General features: G+C 35.0%; 1 protein-coding gene across 3 annotated transcripts; it reads right to left on the bottom strand.

Moving 5' to 3' along the window:
• Positions 1 to 1,032: 1,032 nt before the first annotated feature.
• On the bottom strand, positions 1,033 to 24,133 carry LOC108978565 (ras-related and estrogen-regulated growth inhibitor). Of its 3 annotated transcripts, none has more exons than XM_018948911.1 (7): positions 24,080 to 24,133; positions 2,775 to 2,908; positions 2,498 to 2,634; positions 2,281 to 2,439; positions 1,868 to 2,020; positions 1,625 to 1,808; positions 1,033 to 1,570 (listed from the first exon to the last, which is right to left on the bottom strand). In XM_018948911.1, exons 2-7 carry the CDS (start codon positions 2,881 to 2,883, stop codon positions 1,332 to 1,334), a joined length of 981 nt encoding a protein of 326 aa, XP_018804456.1. In that variant the 5' UTR covers positions 2,884 to 2,908; positions 24,080 to 24,133; the 3' UTR covers positions 1,033 to 1,331. The 3 variants fall into 3 exon arrangements, with proteins under 3 accessions (XP_018804456.1, XP_018804454.1, XP_018804455.1); XM_018948909.1 differs by lacking the exon at positions 24,080 to 24,133 and adding an exon at positions 23,575 to 23,718; XM_018948910.1 differs by lacking the exon at positions 24,080 to 24,133 and adding an exon at positions 23,609 to 23,717.

Here is a 24,133-nt window from a genome sequence, read left to right as displayed (position 1 = left end):
GTAATTTTTTTGGGATGCAATGGTGGCTCATGAAGTACATGTGAATTGCTGCTTGATCAATAAAGCATAATTTGCTTATTGACGAAGCCAGAAATAAGATTCACCGCTGAAGATGATTTTTCGATGGAAATGCTGATCTTTTTCAAGTCGTAGCTCAGCCCAGTTCTCGAAAGTACGAGAACTTTGGTGGTTAAGCCGCTTCTTCTTGCGTCAATTTGATCTTGTAATCATGTAGATCAAGATCTTTTCACAAACTTCGTCACAACGACGTCACAGAGATGCCCAACACTTAAGAACGACGTGTGAAAGATGCGCTAGCGGCGAGGCATTTCTTTGTCTCACTGGCACGGCAACATTTTGTCCTGTGCCTGTGGATTAAAATTTTTTCTTTATACACTTAAGTTTTGATCTGACAGGATGATTAAGACCACCATAAATTGGACGTAGTGCTTTTAAAGTTGAGGCCACTGACTCGAAACTTCGTTAGTACACCGCTCTCAAGCTCAAATGTAAAAAAAGCGGAAAAAATATGGCGTCGTTTGATCGGTCTAGTTTTGCAGAGTCGTTTTGAAAAAAAACCGCTACATCGCACTTTGTGAATGTCACATACTTGAGACTAGTGTTTCGACGGTTCCTTTGCCTTAAATGTATACCAATCGACCTTGTTTCGTGAACACGGTAAATAAGCGGGTCAGAAGTGTTTTCTGTTTCGTTTGATTTTTCAATAAAACGAAATCATGGTTTTCGAGCCAGAAGAAGAAGAACCGAAACGYTCGGTTGGAAACTCGTTAAGCTAGTTTTTGACGGTCACCACCGTATGAGGAAGGTCATGGTATACAGGATCCAACCTATCTTTCATTTCACTGTGCGATTTCCTTTCCAAAGTCTTTTTCCGTTTTYCTTACAAATCGTGGGCCGATCTCTCTTACATGCGATCAAAACAAAACGATCTCTGCCAGAAAACACTCGAAAGCCAAGACAAGTGCTTTTCAAGTTTTATTCTTCATTCTTATAAGCAAATACATACGKATATGTAAATATAAGGGTCAATACATCTATGAAACCTTTAATAAATACTTATCTCTAAATACAATCAGTACATAGAAAAATACATGTATAAAACATCAGCATTACATTTGTAGTTATATCTTAATGTAATCGTAATAAATAATTTACATTTTATAACAAATAGTCTATCAATAAGCGTGCAACGCGCCCCCATTTAGCATATTGAACCTTCAAAGCCKTATAATAGTGTAAATAATAAAATCTTGTTATARCAACAATCGCTTGCTTTTGCAACCGAGCGTCACTCAGTGATGCATTAGTAGTCAATAGCTGGCGTTGCTGCCACGCGTTGAGATGCTCATGCGACGTTCGACACGATTGGTGTGTGCTAGACAACCGGGTGGTGGATAACGCCATCGGCGTGGACGCGACAATAAAGTACCATCTGTGGAAGCTCTACTGCGGAATGGTGTATCTATTTCGCAACGAGAGCTGCATAGGCTACCGGAACCGAGCTCATCGGTGGATTCTGTGTGGTCGGTCTCCTCCAGGCAGGTGTTGGCTTTWACGATATGTTTATTATTAAGATGTATATATATTTGAATAGTAGCCCTACCATTTATGAAAAAGGATCTACGTGTTTCACTGTTATAAGATGACGGATCRTAGAAGGAGCAACCCGAATCGGGGCTCAACGCTGAGTCGGAAGCATTTTGTACATCGCTGGTGGAACGTTTCAGTTTGGGAAACTTGCTAAAGACACGCCAAAAGCGAAATACATCACGAAACACTGCCTGAACCTGTTGGATTTATACATAATAAATATTTGAATGCGAAATTTTATAAATATACAACGCACTTGATCAACACTCTCGCGTACAGAGATCTCATGGAAGCAGACACATGTTAGATCACGAAAACGTCGTTGGCCCTCCTCAATGCTCACCATACGATCGCCAGTTTGATCCGTTTTGTTACCCACCAATATTACTGGCACATCCGAGAGCGAGTCCTGTGTGGTCGTGGAAATGTGTTATGAGAACCAATAAATTCACAATGTGAGCAATAATAATTTAAAGGTTCAAGAGTTCTCTATAAAAAAAAAAACCAATATTGGCGCTGGTACTCATACTCATTCGCTTTCTTTGTAAAAAAAAGCAGAATTCATTATGGTGCAACCATGAAACTTTAGTCAATCTTTCGTTGTAGTGTTAGAGCCTCAGCAGCCATACTTCAAAACTCATTCATTCATCTTTCGATCTTTTTACGCACCTTACTATTTGATCCAAGTTTACGTCTCCTTTTATTATAGTTGATTAAGAATTTCAGTCGATTACATTCATCAAAACTACATTTATCGGTCACCGAGTACATTAGTATGAAGGCGTCCGCCCAACGTATATTTGTGTCCAAACTGACGCAATCTTCTTTCTAAAGGTAGCTAGTTTAAATAGAAGATAATGCGAACATAAGTTTCAGGTATGCTCACATTGGGTTGTCCAGCTGCGTCCAGTATATCAAACTGTATGAGCTCGTTGTCAAATGTGGTGTTATGGGTGTAGACCTTTTCGAGATTTGGATCATATTCACCAATGAATCGTCTAGTAATGAATCTTACAACCATGGCTGTAGGTAGTTAAAAAAAATATATGCATATAGAAATAAGTGAGAGMTGCCTTGAAAGTGTATAAGTTTAGAAATTGAGATTAGGTAGGTTGAGGTTTACGCACATAGAGCATAGTAGATTAACTGTTTTTTGAACTTACCAGATTTTCCAACACCGCTCTGCCCCAATACCATCACTTTTAGTGATTTATGCTTGGTGGTGTGTATACCCAATTTGGCTAGCGATGATTTGGGTGAAGTGGTATTCATCGCGGGAAAAATTATTTTTAAAGACCTTAAAAATAAAATCAAAGACAAAATTGAAAGTACTATTTTTCTCTGTTCTAATAATGCGATCTATAAACTTTAAGTTTTGACTTTAGTTGTGTTAAAAAGGGCAAGAGTGTCCGCTTTTAATTTTTTAATTTATTTTAACGGAATGAGAATAAAGTATTTAGGTTAAATAATTTTTTAATTGACATTAAATGTGAAATTCGTTAGTCAATGTCATAATGATAACCAGGAGTGTGGAATCTTTCATTAAAAATTTAAACATTTACATATGTTTATTTAAATTTCGAATCCAATGCATGTTTTCATTCGGCTCATTGAAGAAATTATTGTGACAATTGGACAGGACTCAAGTGCGAAAAGACATTAGAGCTCAAACATAACGAACAACGAAGTAGTGAATGGAAATCTATTCCATTTTTCATTTTTCTATTTTTAGTTTCTTCCGATAATATCTCCCCCTTTGTGATTTTCGCTTCATTTTATAGATCATTGAATCTTTGTCACGCATATTACATTAATGTTTACTATAACATCTTCTAATATTTACCCCTTTTCAGTATAGCGTCGACTATATTGTTTTAAATACATATGTATCTACATACATGTATATTAAATACCCTGCAAAAATGTAAGGACTAGGTGGTCCAAATGGACTCTTCTTGCAACCAGATCTGGTTACACATCTCTCGAAAATCGGCAAGGGTTATTATATAAGRAAATAATGCAACCTTTGACGAAACTGTTTAGATTTTAATCATGTCAGCCAGCTCKCCTGAAGTCCGTTACTGACTTTACAATCACATCACATCGCGGCGGAAGAGTCACATAAACACTAAGGCACCATGCCTSCTTTTCTTTTATAGAGYCAGCGGGCAGTCAGTTTCCCGTGAAGTCACCTAAAGACTTTTAAATCAAATYACATCGAGTCGCGAGAGYCACCAAAGCACTGACCAGGCGCGATGCCTACTTTACTTACATAGAGCTAGACAGCCCATCAGGTCASGTTATGGCTTTTAGGTCACATCACATCCATGCTCGAGTGCCGCTAAGCAGTGGCTTGGCACGATGCCTTTGATGCGCGAGAGTCACCWAAGCACTCGCTAGRTCTGGTGCCTGCTTTCTTCTATAGAGCCAGCTGACGGATAGTTTCGCATGAGATCACCATATTTAAATGATATTACGTCGCGGCTCGAGAGTCAGTAGAACAATGGGTAGGTCCATTGATTGCTTTTGTTATAGTTATAGCTCAGCTGACATCCAGCTACATATATTGTTCTGTTAGGACCACTGTAGTAATAGCTGCCATACAAATTGACCCCTCCAAATAATTTTCGTATAGGGGAAACTTTAATTATTGCCAAAACAAAGGTACAAACTCTGAATATAGCAATACAAAGTGAAAAACATGGTATAATAATTTATAATAACTGATGGTCTAGTGTAAGTAGAGTATATGTTGGACTAAACGAAGTAGTCTGATAGTTGGTTCTAGCATTGGACCAAAGGTGGTCATGTCCTATGACATCGCAATTTTCATGTAACCATATCTATTTTTATATTGGCTGAGACCACTTCGGCCATTAGTGTTGATTACAACGCAGTACATGAGTATTCCTGCTGTTTTTAGGTTAGATTTTCACATACTCTATAAATACATAAAAACAATTGTTTGTGAATATGAGTATATACATATATTTTTTGCATTTGCATTTACAAGTGGATAATACTCGTATAGAAAATATCAGATGCGTTTTTCATTGATTACAATATAACGGGCTTATCATTCCGAGAACAGAAGCCATGAGCACTTATTTACAAACATATGTGAGTAGTAGGTATCAATGTGTGAACAGCTGTCTGCAAATGTGACACTTGATTAATATTAGACTAGATGTATAGTATGTATGCATATAACAGTACATTTCAGCGTACATGAGTTAAAATATACCAATATAAATATCTATCTACATACATACATATGTGCTCTCATACTTATGAACTCCGAGACTACTGAATATAAACGATTATTGAATTGTGGCTAAAGTGTTGCTTTGGGAATATGGCATAAAAAGTCACATTTGAATATTTAATAAATTACGCTGCTAAAGGCTACGTATGTATGTAAGGAATGAACATACATATGCTCAAGTATGTCTAATATTAATGATAGATGAAGCAAAGGCTGTGTAAGATTTCTTCGAACTATCTAGATAARAAGGGGCTCAAATAAGTAAATATGGCATTAATACTGGGTAGAATCAATGTAAGTATTCGTAGAAAATATTATATACTTTTTATGGATATACATATAYRYAYRYAYRTATGTATGTACAATGATGAGGCACAGATGTTTACCAATATTGCATAGCTAAACTCACATACTTAAGTTTTTTCATCCGCGCAGCTCGATATTAGAACCTTTGTACTTAAATATGTATATAGTTACGAAGTTTTGAATGATAAAGTAAATTTTATTTATTTGGGATTAAAAATTTTATTTTGGTTGAGATTAAAATTTTAAAAATGTATTTTTTTATTGAAGTCAAGCTCGTACAGTTTTGTCAAGGTTTTTATTGATTTGTGACACAGTTCATAGTATTGACGAAACAGCACTATATTCCTCTATAAAAGAGCCTATTGTATTACAATTTTGTCGTTGASATGTTCCAGCAATTATAACGGGTGGTTAAAGTATATATTTTTTCAATAGCCTTTTTTTGACAGGTCACGYGTGAGTCGGGTCAAGCTGACAACTTTTAMAAATCGTTCAATTTTATTACAAAAATTCACGTTCTGTAAATAATATCTTTCGCGCGCTTCGCTAAACTTATGGTCAACATAATCGCCCTACTGAGCGTACTATTCGCAACACCGTCATCAATTTTGAGATCCAGTATTCATCACTTTCTAATATTCGACAAACAGACCACGTTCAGCATGTAGTGAAGAAAATATAGCAGCTGTATCTGAGAGTATACACGAAGACAATGGAGAGCCCATTCAGCTCCGATTCGCAGAAACTCGGACTGACTTTTAGAACGACTTGGTGCTTTTTGCGTCGAGATCTTAAATTGAAATTGAAAAATACAGCTTGTGTAAGAACTGAAGTCGCTCGACCTCCCCCAGCGATATTGCTTCAGTCTATGAGCACTTGAAAATTTTCAAAAATATCCGACGAATGCCAAAGAAAGTTCTTTCGAGTGATAATAAAAATTTCCCAATGCTTCTGAATGTTAGGCTTAATCTTTTAAGAAGAAGACTTGTACTAAACTAATCAAAGACAGAAAAATATGCATCCTTGACAAATATTTAAGACTACACAAAGCCATTTAAAGTCGTAAGTCTCTCCATATAAAAGCTTTGTCTTCCCTGAAGTCTTCTTCGAGACAGCTTCTTTTAATATGGTCTTTTATCGTAATTTTCTGATAAGAAAATACCATAAAATGTGAATCTTTGTATACAGCTTTTGGGTTTTGTATTTTTTTCGACGTAAGGAAACTTTAAGCAATACTTAAGAGGCTCCAGTAGCGCCATAATTCCATATATGCATGTGAAAGCTTATACAAGCAATAATATAATATTTACTACAAGAAAACCAATTTTCAGCATTTTATTGCCTTTATGTGCTTTCTAACATTACAAACTTCTTGTATTTTATTGTAAGCCATTAAATTTTGCAACATTATGCCCACTCTTTACCGCTTGTTCTCAGTTTCAACGGCGCGTATGCCACTATAATGAACATTTCGCAATAAACATAYACACACCCACCCATCCTTCGCAGAAATTTACATTTACAAAAATGTTACAAAAATGTTTTTCAAATATAATCCACATGCACACACACTCATACACACTTAGACATTTTAATGAATATATGTACATGGTGCATGGCTTAGCTATGTCCTGTGCTCGCAACTGTTTTCGACCGGCTCAGAGATAGGACACTTTACTGCAATGCCACGGCGTTGTCTGTGAAGGCTTGACAGCTGTTGGCGGKTTGGCTGTTTGGTCGCATGGTCGGCCGGCGGTATTGAAATATTCAAKGCTTTAGCTTTAGCGTGGGCGTGCCTTGGAATGCTTGTCTGCCCCAATTCAAAAATGCAATAATGTCAACTGATATTCACGCGTGTCCTTTTTCACTCAAAGGGATTTCCCGTTTGTAGCCGGAAGGACGAGGTGTGCATACAGATATGCTTGTAATTGTAATGGATATACTTTGTACATATCTGTATATATACAGGCGATGGAATGTGTTTATAAATAGGTACACGTGATTTGCAGTAAAAAATATCCACAATGTTGTTCATATCCTCTACATGTTAGTATTTGCATGGTAAGCAACTGTGATAGAATTTCGCCACAGTGAGAAATCAGAGCGTTAGTCTTTCCGTAATTTGAAACAAATAGAGGAACAAAAGGGTTGAATGAGGAAGTGAAATAGCAAATTCCAAATAGAAATAATATTTTTCATAAAAACTTTCATAAGGATATGGCACTGTGTATCTTCACCATAGGATATAGTGAAGGAGAGAATCAGACTTCTTTTAAAGAACAAAGGTATTTAATTAAAGAAAATAATAAGCGGCTTCGACCTTGGAGTATATTCCACCGACTTTTGGGTTAATTTTAAGTTATGCAATAAAATTTGTTCCCCAATCCGACAGACCAATGTAAAWCGAATATGAAAATGTAATATAATATATAGAAGGGTATACTATATGTTCTTGAGAATTTAACATAAATAAACGGATGTACTCTGACTACAAGAGATTAGAACTAATACTGTTATTCTCAGAATATAAAGAATTYCGCCAATTAGCCAGTCCCAAACACGTGCTGTGAAAGATAGAGTTGGATGAATCGCTCCAATTGCTGAAAAGCGTCGCGGAAAGTAGGAGGAATAAACAAGCAATACTTTCTGTAAGACTCATCCACCTTTATCAAAAGTTTAAAATTCAATCAACCAATATGATTGACCGTGATACTAAAAGAATTAACACTCCAGGTTGACCACTCGCAAGTAGTAATCCACCAACAGCTTCGGCTGAAGTAACTACCATTTCGAAGGATCGATATCGTAAAAACTAAGGGACTAGCATATTTAGCTTAAACTAAATTTTCTCAGCTCGTCATGTAGTTCATTTTTTTATATACTATATATTATAGGCTTCTGACATTTTCTTTTTGTTTTTTACAAACTACGTGTCAATGTTAATATACGAGTACCCATTTCAGGGTATAGAAATAAACAAAAAAATTTTATTTATTATAATTCTTATAATGTGTTTCACAATAATAACTCTGCAAAGTACAGTGAATCTCATGTAAGATAAGACAGAACGATGAAAAMCAAAAATTTAAGAAGACCTACATAAGTGGCTTTATTTGATAATAAATTGCATATACCATGTCTACTAGCAAAACCAACTTCATCATATTAATACTTTATATCCGAATTTTATACTACCAAAGCAATAAAGTAACTTATTACAGCTATTGAATATGCCACTTAACAACCACACACACATCCACCATTGATAACTGAATGGGCATAATAAAAAAGATTAGCTCTTGGCGACCATGGCGTATACGTGACGTCTAAACTTGGTTGCAGCAAACATTAAGCCTCTTAACTTAATTTGTAATTGCTGCCGGCAATTTCAAGTTGCAACTTTTCATCAACAGAAGAGCAATAAATACAAAATTCAACAACAATTTGATCAGAAATACAGTTATATTCTTTACAATATGAAGATTTAGCTATTTATAGCAACCGAAAGCCAGATTTTGTAGATGCATGCGTAAATACATGTGTGTATATTTTCCTTTTTCGACTGCATCTTTGAAAACTTAGATCAATGCATCACAGAGTCTACGCCTGACAACTTTTGGCACCGGGATATGTCAGTGAAGCGAAGTCTCTGGAGAAGAGAGATCTCCTGAATTCTTGAAAACTCTGTAGAAGAGGCGTAGTGAGCTTTCGATGGATAGGTCGAAGCTTAGACGGAAGGTTGGAGCATAGTGTTAGGCTACCGGATCACTTTAACTTTTTTCAAGCAGAGGTAGCTACTTTTAAGGTAGCCGTAGATGTATTGCTCCGTACTTTTTCAAGAACGTTTGAACTCGCTAACTTTATGGTCAAAAATAGTCAAAGAGTGTCTGTCTTCACTTACGTTAGCATCGAGCTATTTCATTATCACACTCGTTCGGGTGCTTGGAAACTGCAATGTCGATGAGGTCACAAGAGAGGAAACTCTTGTTCCGATTACATCGGATTGGCATAGAGTTGGGTCTCCGTTGTTTCATTGCGTTCTGGCGCTGGATCTTTGGACTTAGCGTGGTGTTAACAGACTTTGGTCAACAACTAGTTGTTGTGTGTCTGCGAGGAGCTTCTGACTTAGTATAGTATGTATGCGAACTACTTATATGTTCTCAGTATGGTTCAWCTTTCTCCATTTGTAGAAGTTATCAGTTCGTATTGTTCAATATGCGTACATGCGGGAAGTCAGAAAATCTTATCGGACGCTAACTGTCAAAGTTGTATGGAGTGCACTACTGAGGTTGAAACATCTAAGTAGTCATACCTTCGACAAATCTGGTGAAGTAGACCGAATTGATATTAGTGGCCGAATCAAAATTGTAGGCCACACTCAACACTTAGTAGTATTTGAGCATAACAATGGATCTGCCCACTCGGTTAAGCCTTTTTTGGATCAACGCTTGAACCTAACTCTCTTTCATAATAATAATATATTATTTCCTACGAGGTATGTATATGTCGATGTGGATGCAATAAGTATTACACAAAAAGAGGAAGTAAATAGTTGAAAAGTAGATTTTCTGCCATTTAACGCAGACAGCGTCATATATTCACTATGTAAATTTGTATGCGTGTACATAACCTCTTTGTTTTTGACTGATTGAACTAGCTTGTGGTTAGGATGGATGTCCCTTTATTACATTTTTCTATATGCAAGCACGTGGCCTGTCAGTATCAAAAGATGCATACACTTGGTCGCCAAAAAAATAATAAAATGTTACACATGTGTGTGTGAAAAAAGAAATAGCTATGTAAATATATTTTTTCATAGCGATATAGATATGTTGTAAAGCTAAATATAGATAAGCTGTAAAGCTAAACTACTTTTTGAGCAGAGTCATTTTTGATGGACAGAGCTTTGCCAGGAACTTTGTTGAATTTATCCAAAACTTTATATTTCAATGAAGAAATTTCTTTTTCAAATATTATGTATTTTCAACTCATTTTTAGTTTCTATTCCTATATTTGTTAACCTAGAAAGGTATCATATATAACCGAAATTTTTAAAAATGATCTATATAAGATAAGAGAAGTATAGGCTAAGGTAAAGAATTTGATAGTTGTGAGAAAAATCGTTCATATCTTGAGCTATTTGATACAAGCGAGTAATATATAGTACAAATTTATTTGTACACATACATATGTAGGTATAAGAATATACCCATACTCAAGTATAATGGAATTTTAAGGTCATTCAAGTGAAGAAACAAACTATGGTGTGCACAATGTGTCACTTTAAATGAAAAGCAATTTGTTGGAACACAAGGTTGTTGACATTATGTGGGTTTTTAATGCATAAATTGTATAAATTCCAACAAATTGCTGATTTGGACACCAAAAAAGCACGCTTGTTTAGTCTTAGAATAGTGGGTAAAAGTGTTAATAAATTTTTTCCAAGAAAATTTTAAATTTGAAAAGGAACTCAAATATAATAAAACAGTTTAGCTAAAATAACATAATGGAACATGGTATAATAGAACATACCATAACATTGTGTTACGCAATTTAATATAATATAACTTAACCTAATTTAATTGAGCGACAGAAACCAAAATAGATGGAATTTGACACAAGAAAAATTTTGTGTAGGAAGTATTGTATTTTTTTTAACTTTGGCGGCGATTTGGCTTAGGGGAAGTGAATCCCTTGTTTTGTTTAAGGTTGACTGGTTTCAAAAAATATAATTTTTTATGGTCTTTTTAAATTCTACAAGACCTCTAGAATACTTTACTAAATTTTCAAGTTGATCCGAGTAACACCTTCGGAGGTACAGTCTTGAGAACTTGTGCCCTCGAGGTTAGTTAGGCTGAGTGTGCCCTTTTTAAGCGCGTTTTTTTCGAAACTGTGTTTTTGAAGACGGTTGGCAAGATTTCTCGAGAACTATTCAACCGATCTTTATGAAACTTTACACAGGCCTTTGAGATACAATTTTTAAGGACTTGCACGAAGGATTTGTTTTACGATTACAATTATTTGAAAAGATTTTCACTGAAATTTTAATTTTTTTTTTGTATGTAAAAATGTCTTAAAAACTACAATTTTCAGTTTTTTTCCTTCTAACAAGTTGTAAGTTAAGGTTTTAACTAAAGCGCGTATTTTATCACTTTAGATGATCCTATAAGAAGCTATAATGCCAACGCGGACGAATATTTTTTTCGAGTGTTCACCGGAAATTTCATCGCAATGGCCAAGATGAAAATATTCTTCATCAAAAATTTCAGAATTTCTTTGTTAATAGTGTATGTTTGTAAAAATAAATGTTTGTTACATTGAAAAATTTTAATAAAATATTTCATTTTTTATATGAGAAAAAACTTGTTGAAAAAGAACCACGAGGAAACCCATGTAGCCACTTAAAAGTGATTTCAAATTCATATATAATATGGTGCTGCTGGTGCATCGCAAATTATTTGACAAAAAACAAGGMTATCATATTTCTATTAAACTATTTCAGAATTTTATAAGAAACATTTTCAAATTAGAAACACTTTATTTGATTTGACATTGTCTACGCTCGACATTGCCAATCATGTACTCAATGCTGTCTGCTATGGCAACCTACAATTGTTGAGGTATATTTCGATATAGATGCGTCCATTTATGACACATAGATTATGTAGAAATGTTCGACGTTCTTGTTCATGATAACAAATAATGTTTGTACGAACATAACAATTACGAGTATTTATATATCGTATTTATGTATGTGCRTATCTATGTACATATGAACACAAGTAACTGTTTAATTATTAAATCATTCAAGTGATTTATGGCATTTCCGAATTTAATTAGGCATGTATATTTATTCCGGCTTCTTCGGACTAGTTCTAGTTCGAATTGTAAATTGGTCTTTGGTAATATATTGTATATATAAAATAGGCTGTCCGTTATTTCCCAAGCAGATATTTTTTGTGCCAGCCCGCTGTTGTTTCAGATTTTGATTTAAAAACAAATTATACAGCGTAAACAAACACTTTATACTTATACTTCCTATAAGGGTTTTTTTTTTTAGATATTTTGCAATAAATTTTTACCTCAAAAGCAAAGAATTTACAATATAAGGATATTCTAATACAWAATTTAGCGCGCTACAAAAACGGTCCCAATGATTTTTTCCATTATTTTAAAAGTTTAACGCAGTTAAAGTTTTTCGTCAAATGCACTGAGCATTCAGAACATACAATTGCCTTATAAATTCTATGTTGCTCATACGCTATGGTGCCTTAGGTATGGTAAGTTATTGAATGAGCCTTAGTACTCTCGCTGCAAAACTTCACTACGAATAACTTTTAAAGGAATGGTTTTATGAGCAAGTAATTTAGACCTAAAATTTTGTAGAGTGGAATATTTTTTATTATAAAAATACCAAAAATTGTCATGTTATTTATATGTACATATATTTATGGTAAAAGAAATAAACTTTAGGCAGGTTTTAAATTGAAAATGAAGAAATTGCGTATGTTGGAGCAAGAACTGCTACTTCAAGAGGCTTCTGCAAAAACTAATTAACTTGAGAAATAATCCATACCCTAATGTATTGTATACACACTTATATACATATAATGTACAAACATATGTAAACTTGCATTGTTTATGTTGCTTGTAAATGTCTGGGGTTGTCTGTTTCACAAATATAAACAAAATAACAATCATTAAAATATTCATCACTCAGTCAGGGTAAATGAACTGAGTGGGTCAGCGGGTCAATGACTGCCAGAGCAGCTCAGATATGTTTTTTAATGTATTTATTTATATACTTATATGTATATAACTTAAACGCATATATATAAGTATACATAAATATATAAATTATTATTGCTCACATATATACATATTCACATAAATAAATCTTAAGCAGTGAGTGCCATAATAATTTATCCCATTTTAATTACCAGCTAAGTGCGTATTTTAGTGCCAGCAATAAAGATGTCAAGTTATAACATTTCTTGCTAAGTATCCGGAAAGCTTACAAATGTACATATGTGTGTTTGTACTTAATCGCTCTGGTTATTTTTATTGCACAAATAATCGAAAGTCTGACACACCTAATCGACACTACATTTAAGTTATCGCTGACACGTTCCAATGACTATTGCTTTTGTCCTATTTACTTAAGTAGCGCTCCTTAGGCGTGAGACCTTAAGGAACTAGGGATATTACATAACAAAACAAAGTAGAGCACTAAATGCGTTTGTTTCTCACATACATATATACACATCCAGGTATTTACACCCATATATTCTCTTATACACACATACATATATGATATATACATATACATATGKATGCTCCTGTAGCAATTGCCAATCTTGGCGAAGTGTGTTAATCGAAATTGATTAGTCAGCGAAAACGAACAATAAATGGCAATTAAGACGAAGCGATCCATTTAAATGAAGTCTAAATGAACGGTATACATGTTTGTATGGGTTTTTGTAGTCCTTATTGTGAAAAATTAAAATTGAAGTTGAAGTCTTTCAGTGTTTATTCCAGCTAGTTCTATGGCTTTATATATTGCTAAGGTTCTATATATGTAAAGAATACTTTGAGAGCAATGTAGATCACAATAATAGCAAACTTAATAAGAGGATTAAGAAATAATTGTTGTTGCAACATGTAAAAAAGCATAACTCAGTATTTCATTTGTAAATTTTTCAGGCAAGGATGAGTGGTTAGAGCTTATGAGRTCCTTGTTACGCAGAATGTGTTCACCTAGCATCGAAAAGCATATTGTGGTTACTTTAAGAGCTTTTCTAGCCAGTTCCGCTAAAATTAAAAAACTTGTACCAGTTTTTAGGGTCTGTAGATATATCTTTAAATTCTATTCTTCTCCAAAATAAACTGTCGAACGGTCGAACTCGGATATTAAAGCAATAGCTTTGGATTATTAAAATTTTGTATCGATAATAAAGCCTGTTACAATATTTTGTAAAAGAAATGTCAGATAAATCCATTTTAGCGAGTGTTCTTTTGCAGTTGGCTAATTTTCAAGTATTTTGTATCCATAGAGGATACTCTAACTTATATTGACTACTTTAGTCGAGTGTTTTAAAGCCTTTAAATACTTTTTTCTTTAATAAATATTATATAAAATATTATTTTATCGATTGTTTTTTTTTGTGTAGTTGGCTAATTTTAAAACCTTTTGCATCGATGGGCGATACTCTAAAATATACTGAATACTTCAATTGAGTTGGTTTCGACGCACAAAACTTCAAGGATATTGCTTTGAATATAAAGCTTAATTTTTGACGTCGATATTTAGTGGCATAAATTATAGTATTGACCACTTGGTTTTATCCAAAAGCTAGCTTTAATTTTAAATACTCTATAAATTGTACAAAATTAGATGAGAAAATTTCAAACCCTCACAAGCTTTCATATGGCTTTAATTTACAAATACTTCTACATTTCAGCAAAAACAACTTTGGTGCCTATTATGTCCATACGTCGGAAACTTCGTAAACAAACACAAAATCATATTACCACTATTTTTAATATCCCAAAAGCCGCATAAAAGAAAGGTCATTGATTGTATGTATATAAATATGGATATGAAGTGAGCCACATATTTATATATAATATATAAAACATAATCCAGATGTTATTTCTACATTTCGACGCAATCTGAATCGCACGCTTCCACATAAATTAACTATAAAAATACCACCAAAATGTGTATGTAAGTATAATGTATAGAAAATACAAGGAAGTAATGTATGTTTGTGTGCTAAGGTGTGCTCAGTTCATTAATGTCCATATGGATGGCTCACAGTGGAAGTAAACCAAGCAATTGAATGGGCTTGAAGTGAGATGCGTGCGCTGTAAATCTCATACAAATATGAAGGTTCATTATTTRCATACAACACATATGGTACATAAACCAAATTGAAAATACTTGTATGAGAGTGTGTGTTTGATAGTATTATTCGCTATGATTCGTCCTTGAGCTGTTGAATGTTATTGCCATTGTAAATATGTACAATTTTGCTACTCGGTTTGCTTCCTAATTTGTGCGTTGWATAGCGATGCTCTTATGCTGTCGTTAGACATTGTGTATGTTTGGGTAACCCCTGAGATTTGTGGCGGCAAACTCGCTTCAAGTTATGCTGTAGCACCTTTCATTGCATAGTAACCGCAGATAATTTCGAGTTTAATTTGATAAGCAAAATAACAAAAAACGAAAATTTTAAACCTTTTCGGTGTACAGGTTGAATTTGTAWGTGAAACTGGTTAGATCAGGTTCGGTTATCAGTTTTGGAAACGAAATTAGTTATGTAGTCTTCGCTGATACATATTTCTAATATTTTTTTTTTTTCAACTTGAAGAGGGTATAGTATAGTAAGTTTGTAGTGCCTAGAAGGAAATGAATAGAAATTATCAGCGTTATCGGCTGAGTCTGTTTAGCTATGCTCGTCGGTCTGTCTGTGTCTATGCAAACAACTCTCTCAGTTTTTGAGATATCGATCTGAAGTTTTTCGTATGTGCTYTTTCCCCCAAGAAGCTGCTTGTTTGTCGGAACCGCCAATATTGGACGACTATAGAATAGTGAATGGCAGCAAATTGATCGATATAAATTAAGACCTTGCACAAAGGGAAGTCGTTTCAACATGATAAGATATCTTCAGAAAATTTGGCTTAGAGTATTGCCCAATACAATGCTACAATTTCCAAACAAACTATTCACATAGCAAAATCTAATCTGCTAAAAAAATGTATTCATGTCTTGTGTTATAATTTACTTCAGATGTTACGAGAATTAGAATCGGCCATCAAAGATCTCTGAAATAACTAGACTCGGTCCAGTAGCCGCCATTTTGTATCAAAATGTCGAAACAAAATATTTGTGTTTGTTCAAATGTAAGTTTTAAAAAGCTTGATAGAGAAAAATTCAATTCTTTCTTCCTTATTTTCAGAATTAGTTGTTAAGGCGTTTTTAAGGTTTTACATTGGTCTAACCCCACAAGGGCTTATGAATTTAAGTATATAAGGTTTAGTGAGAAGAAGTCCATTCTTTATCTATTATATAGATATATGCGAACGGGTTACGCTATTTGGTATAAGTAGAATAAGTTTTCGTACTAACCAAACCTTTTTTGTGATTGATCAGTTCGGTATCGTTTGAGTTAGCGTCAAARAAGGACCTCAGTTTTTCTTTTAAAAAAACCTGCGACAAAAGCWGTGTTATGGTCCTAATAATATGTTTATGGTCCTAATATGGTAACAGCCAATCACTTGGTATTTTGGTTTCGTTGTTTTTTGGAAATTTTTATGTCAAAGTTTGGACAAAGATTATAGAACGTGAAGCCCATGGTCGAAAATATAGATACTATACTGGAAATCTTCGAGTCCAAYGGACTATATATTAGGTTGTCAAAAAAGTCTTGCGGTATTTTTTTATTGAATTTTCAATTATTCATAAAATTTTTTTTGATGACTCATGCCCAGCTCTTGACCGATGCTACGGCTGCTACTATGCCGGTCTCTTTCGACCAATTCCGGAGCGTGGCGTATCTTCGACCACCTCTACACTAGAACGAAAAAGTTGAAACCATCGTTGTGCGGTGGAAATGGAAACTGTATCGGGTCCATAAACTGCACAAATTTTATTGGCGGCTTGAGATGCATAGATGCATTTTTGCCTTTATCATAGTAGTACTGTAAAATATGCCGCATTTTCTCTTTTTTTTGCTCCATGTTTGCGACGCTATAACTTACGAACGACATAAAAGAAACGACAATCAATCAAACATGTGTTAGCGCGTGAAATGAGCTTTCCAAAAAGGTATAGCATGATCCGATGCGACGAATAAAACTAGAATTACGCGCTCTCGGCGCCAACTAGAAAATACCGCAAGACTTTTTTAACAACATAATATAACAAACAACTAAGGAAGGGATAAGTTCGGGTGCAACGTTCACGTTCATGCAAGTAAGAAAAGTGCTCTGAGTGCCATTAACTTGGGAGTGGCCAGAAACGATTCTTTTACATATGGCTCGAGCTGCTTACGACTTCCGGTCGTAGACCAAGTATCCTCTGCGTAGGTGAGAAGGCGAAATATCCGCTCCAAGAAGTTCTATGGACGGGACAAGGACTGAGACAAGTAGGTCCTTGTGGCATTTACTAAATTCGGTGTGGAAGAGAGACTACATTGCCAAGTTCTGCCCCGGTGTATGACGTCTACCAACTATCCACAATTAAACCGAAGTTTTACAAAATATCACTGATTTGGGCCCACAAATAACCGATAAATGCTATTATACTCTCCAAACACAGATTAACACTTACCGATTCAAACGGGGTTAGATCGCCGAATAAACAGCCCCGGTCGGATGAAACCCGAGTCAATTCCGGTACGTAGAACCGGCTGTCGTGGGTCACCTTATTACCTTTGGTCATAAGATGTAACAACAAACAATATATTATTATCATTTCGTTAATTTTTGCTCACTATTTGCGACAAGATTTACAATCCAACGCATACCAAAGCCTTCCACATAATAATTTATGAATTAATATTAATATTGCTAATGTTATATAATATTTGTTGGTAATACATATGTGTACTTGTATTTGAGAGCAATCATATAATTTCAAATCGCTTAAGAAACACCCACTAGAAAGCGTGTATAACAGCGCTTTATGTTGGACTACATTATTTTTAGAATCAATACGTGTACAAGTTTGTTGTTGTTAAATTTTTTTTGCGGCAGATGCCAAAGAATCTAAAATAGAGCTACATACATACATAGGTATATATAAGCAGCAGAGTTAGCAAAGGTCATGGGAAGTAAAGCATTTGCTTTATAAAAATGAGCGTAAACACCATATACTACATGCATAAATATATTCCGTTTGAAAGCTTTAACACAGTTGTGTGGTGCCACTGAGAGTGGGTAAAACACACCGCCGAAAACCTCTAACACAAATGAGCGGCACGGCATACAAAATCATTAACGCAACACGTGTGCATCTGCAACAATAAGTACATTATTGCTGCTTTTGTGGTGCCGCTGGTGATGGGGGTAGCCGGTATTGACAAGTATTCGTATAATCATTAAATACATATAATTTCGTTGTTAATCTCATTGTTGTTATTTTTAGAGCATATTTTATTATTTTGTCGTATCTACTTAGAGAATATGTATGTTTGTATGCACACCACTTGACGCGCAATTGCTGTCAATGCGTTTTATCGGCTTTCGCGGTTTTGCTAAAATACTTTTTCTTCTATTGTTTGGGAAATTCAATATACGCAAAAACATGCTCACTTACATACATTCACCCGTTTGCATGTAATTGCGGGTGTTTGTGTGTTTTTGTCTGTGCARCAGTTTACAAAAAATAACAAACAAAATTTACATTCTAACCAACGCAATATAATACCCAACAGGCTGGAACTATGGGTATCAGAGAAATGTGAAACTATTAGATTCAGSAAAACATACTCATGATCTATTCCTTACTGGAAATTATAGGAGCAAGTGTTGCGAATTATATCACTTAAAACTAGCAATATGAAATGTGTGTACAMTATTTGATGTTTCTTGATTCGCTCAAAGTTCTATGTTTGGGAAAGGGAAAGGCTGCGAAATCAGCAAATCATATTTATTGCTCTGATACTATAACATGTGATTTTGGTTTATTCAATTCCGTTCTGGTAATGATTTCAAAGCGTCACCATGCTCTGGTATCCTCATTTTTGAAAATATCGATAAAATAATGGAAACCGTAAGGTGCGAGTGGAATAGAGCTTGTGAGGGAGATTACTCAAGAGCTGAATTCATTGCACGAAAACCCTTTCAGAACTCTTTAAGCAAAGCTCGATATAAAAAGAATGGCCCGTGGTAGGCCACCGCAAGGCTGGCTTGATGTCAAAATAGCTTGATGATGATGATGAAAGGGCCATACACCAATGGGCGATATTGGCTAATCTAGTGCTAAGCACCGGAATGATGGATATGGTACTCTTTACAAGGTGGTACAAAATTTCGCTATGGAAACCCCAGCTCAACGTTAATAATTAAGAACATTCCAAGTACCTGGGCGTAATTTTGGATAGCAAACTGATATGGAAACTCAATGTTGAGTGGAGAGTCAAAACGCGAAGTAGAGCTCTATATACATCTGGCCTTATGCATTGGTGTTACACTGCAGAAATTTCCGAAAGGCCTGACACGCGGACTTACACCGAGATGGTACGCCTTAAGGATCTGCAGAATCGCCTAGATCATGTGTAAGAGTCGCGAAGAAAAACTAGTATAATCTTTATTCACGTGGTCTCTAAAGGATTGCAGGACGGTTGTTGTCTTAATGACTGGTCAAAGCCTATTGGCATGACATGTGAATCGAATGAACTAAAGTACAGGAAAATAGGCATAAGAGACCTATTGGCATTACATGAGATCCGGGTGAGCCCACGAAATGACGATACAAGCAGGATGTGAGGGGAAGTAAGCATGTGAGAGACACTTGTGTTCCAGTCTAAAACTTGTCTTAAATATCTAACAGGTTGGCAGTTCAGGGGACTAGATTAAAATTAGATGGCAAGTGGCTCTTAAAGTTCAAAAATAGCATTGACGTTCAGTATGACGAATACTTCATCTGAAATTAAACTAAGCTTATATATGTCATTACTAATGACTAGTAGGCTTATAGATGACGTGACAGCCCGTCAGTATAACTTAACTTATCTTTTAGGGTATGACGAGCCAAATAGTCAGAAAATAGATAATCTCTCCAACATCACTTTTGCTTTGTGAAACCGTCATATCGCTTATGTAGCTCATCGCAGTCTACCACAAAAAAGTTAGTGTCTCTCGGGTAGATAGTGTTACTTTTACTACTATTTGAGTAGAGARGAAAGAAACAAAGACAAAAAGTTTGGTCTAAAGCACTATTTCAGAAAGAAACTTCGGGAATAATCCGGAAGCTGTCAGGAGGTTGAAAGAGAAGACTATAAAACATCTTATATGGGAACTCTGTAAAGGAAAAGAACTTCATCAGAAGTACGGGATGGTTCTGAAAGAACACAATAGAGTGAGGAGCTTTTAGTCCCAGTGGTTTCACCTACCTACCTACCCTACGGTAATAGGCTTTTTAGTCGTCCATTCCGATTACGAAGACCCAATTTTAATTTCAGTAATTTTAGAACAATTGCACTTTTTAAAAAAAGACATGGAAACCCAGTATACATATAAGCATGTATATATATAAACTCGAATGAATCCATATTCAAATAAAATGCTGAGTCTTGAATGGCAACAAAATTGCTAAATAATATTGTTCATTGGGCAACTAACGACGAAGGTGGGATAAATAAATAACTACATACATATATATAACTATATATTGTATATTCAGGGATGGATTTAATGTACTAGTTTGGTATTATCAGGAATTCTTAACCATAAGCAGCAACAACAAAAACACTTACCAGCTATAAATTAAAAATATTACATTGAAATAATGATTTACTTCCCAACGCTGAAGTTGCTGGTAATTTCGAGCATAGCGGGTGGATGCCTGCGACAGACTGCGTTGCTCTGACAATTTTGCTTCAGCTATGAGAATAAATTTGCTTTTTACACTTTTAGCTGGATAATTAAGGCGCATATATTTAAGCAACTCCAAATACCTTGTTACGTATTATATAATGGGCGCCAATGCGTGAATAATTTTATTTGTACACAAGTGTATGCATGTATGTGTGCGTATAGAAAGGAGTCTGATTCCATCCTTAGACAGAGTTTGCTTTGGTTGATTGCCTTTGTTTTCTTTTGCCTCTCATGCTTATACTTTTGTGCTTTTGCATGGCTTTGTAAAATTAGCGAAATTTCATAATCTGAACGTTTATGTTATTTTTGTATTAATTGGATTTTTCTTACTTTTTTGTTCTATCTATGCAATTATGCGGTTTAAAATGTGTGGAAGGTACTGATATACATGTATATGTATACATAACACATTTATAGGGTATAAATATGAATATTATACTATATTTGTGATCAGTGGCGTATCCACGGCGGTGATTTTGGGGCTCAAACAATTTTAATTTAAATTCAGAAAAATGCACGAAGTAACACCAATATTAAAAATATGCTGGCAGGAAAATTTAATCTGTAGAAAACACTTCAAGAAAGARATTTTGCATACGCCACTGATTGTCATCTGAACAACTTTACCGAAGAGACCCTTGGTCTAAAACCGATTTCGAGCCAGCGGTTATGATTCTTAATCAATTTCGCCTTAAAAATCACTGGCCCCGAACTGGTTTTAGGCCCCTACTCTATTAGACAAAGTTGTATAGAATGTTCCGTAGAATATTTAAACATATTTGATTTCTGGCTCCCTGAAAACCGATTAGCTCTACTTTACAGGTTACGTCTCGACACAAAAATACCTTAAATAGAATTAAAAGCAAATTTTTGTTCCCGCAAAAGTTATTTTGTTAAAATTGAAGTCTTCAGGCTTTAAATTCCATCTTTTTGTATTCAGAATGTTAACATTAAAACCTACTTAAGACACTAATGGGAAACTGTGGCTATAAATTATTGCTTACCTACAATAACAACTGAAAATTGAAGGCATGAAGGTATTGACTTCATTCAAAGATAAACATTGGATTTTCAAAAAAATTGCGTTCTTTGCAGAATATTCCAAAATCGTCATGTTCTATCACAAATTTTTGAAGTTCATGAGTATACTACAGAAACTATTCGGCATAAACGTCAATAAATCAGACTACATTCCCCCAATGGTTGATTAGATAGGATCGTTTAGGGGAGAATTCAATTTACAATCTACAGACTTACTGCTTTTATAACAGGCCATTGGTCATTTGCTTCCAAAATGGGTAAGCCCTTCAACAACATCTGCCGATGTTGCGAACTAGTAGATAATAAGGAAACAATTTTCCACTTTCTCTGTGAATGCTCAACTCTATCGCAGATCCGACGCAGAACACTTGGAATCCATTAAGCAYCAAACCTTGAATGGATTTCTACTAAAAGCATATCAGACATAAGTAGCTTCATCGAAACCTCAAAATGGTTTGAAAGAGAAGATGAAACGTGATAGCAATAACAGGTCTATGACTAGTGCACTAAAATAGCACGGCTAGTACTAATTGAGCCCGAAATAAAACAGKGTTGAACTCCTGCTTACCTACCTACTCGGAAGAAAAACGTACCGAAAAATTGTACGCRTATCAGCATGATCCGCATAATCCCCAACTAGTCCCACACTTTTTGAGATATCGATCTAAGATTTTGTACACGACTTTTATCTCCAAAAAACTTCTTATTTGTCGGAACCGAAATCGAACCTCTATAGCATATAGGAGCTATATAAACTGATCTATAAAAAACAATTTCTTGCATGAAAAACTTTTTTATTTGAAAATTATCTGTTCCAAATTTGCCATTGATTACAAACTTCGAATATATTGTTTAGAGCRGAAGATCTGAAGATGTCCAAAAAATATTTCTTATACAACTTTTTCACAAATATCGTCTCTATTTGAGTTTCAACTGCGTTTTGTATATTAAAAAAAAATTGGCCTTGATTTTATAATATGAGTCTGACGCTACTGGGAAGCTTTTGTGCATTATTATGTTTGATTTCACACAAAATTTACGAAATTATTTAGGATGAATATATTTGTTTTTCTTAGCACAGACGATCSCGAGCTTCAGTTATTTCAGTAGATCTACAAAACGAACACCTCATAAAATTGGATCTCAACAACCTTCACATTTTTTCTACTAAATAATAAATCTCCCCGCTACTCCGCTACATTAMTCAGCACATCAACCGACTTACTTACATATATGCTTTTAGCATTAGTTTGCTTCTAAGAAAACTTTTAAATTTTTTACTATTCTCTTTGCTTTAGCTTAGTGAATGCGCTCTTCCTGCCACATAGTTTTACAACAGTTATATTTTATTTTTCAGGAAATATTTACGAGCGTTTTACGATGTTAAAAAATTGATGGCGGGCGCTCATGCTTGAATTTCCAACAGAAAAAAAACGCCATAAAATCAGAGAAATTTTTTGGAAATGTTTGTGTGCATGTGCGTGCAAAACAAAATATGTTTTATACAATTCACCAAGCAACGCATTACCTATTTTATTATAATACACTTTTGTACTGTGCCAGTCCCATAAAAGAACACAAAACGAAAAATCTGTGTTTATACAAATATTTACACAAATTAAATTCGCAAATATTGACACACACTAAAAGTTCAATATATTTTTGTAAATACAAAAAAACGGGCGTACAAAAAGTCAGTCAGCTGTCACTTTCAGGCAGGTGAATTTAAATTATCCCCAAATACATACTAGAACACACACGGCGTGCGCCACCTTGACTTACACGAACGCGAAATTGCTACTAAATAAATATTTGTCGCTACAACGGAATAAAACGGAACTCCACCGAACCTATGCGTACACACTCGCGCTCGATTAAGAAGCGATTAAGCACTTATCGCCGTTTTTTGTTTACTATATACGCCAAGAATACACTGTTTTCCCCCATTCAAGCGAGGCAASAGCAGTGACGTTGAAAAGACCGAAWGTCAATGCGCACGACAGCACACAGCGGTTGAATGGCGCGCCGATATAACAGCACCAACAACAATGAGAACCAGCTGGTGCTTTGCATTCAACGAAACAGACCCACTGGCGTGCGTTGGAGTGCAGTAAAACCGTTAGATAAAGTGACGAACTTGAATTTGTTGCCATATATTGCAGACAACGAGTGGCAACGAAAAGTCAGCTTGGCATTCGTTTTTTACAATTGGAGTTAGTTTCGCGGCATTTTTTCGTGATTTCATTGTTGTACCTCAATGTTTTTGTTATACGAATACACTTTAGCGTGTTTTGTTTTTTGTTTTTG

This window comes from Bactrocera latifrons, unplaced genomic scaffold, assembly GCF_001853355.1.
Source record: "Bactrocera latifrons isolate USDA-ARS-PBARC rearing strain unplaced genomic scaffold, ASM185335v1 scaffold_124, whole genome shotgun sequence".
NCBI classification, from domain to species: Eukaryota; Metazoa; Arthropoda; class Insecta; order Diptera; family Tephritidae; genus Bactrocera; species Bactrocera latifrons.
Note: the sequence above shows the minus strand (reverse complement) of the source record. Positions and strands in the feature narration are given on the sequence as shown.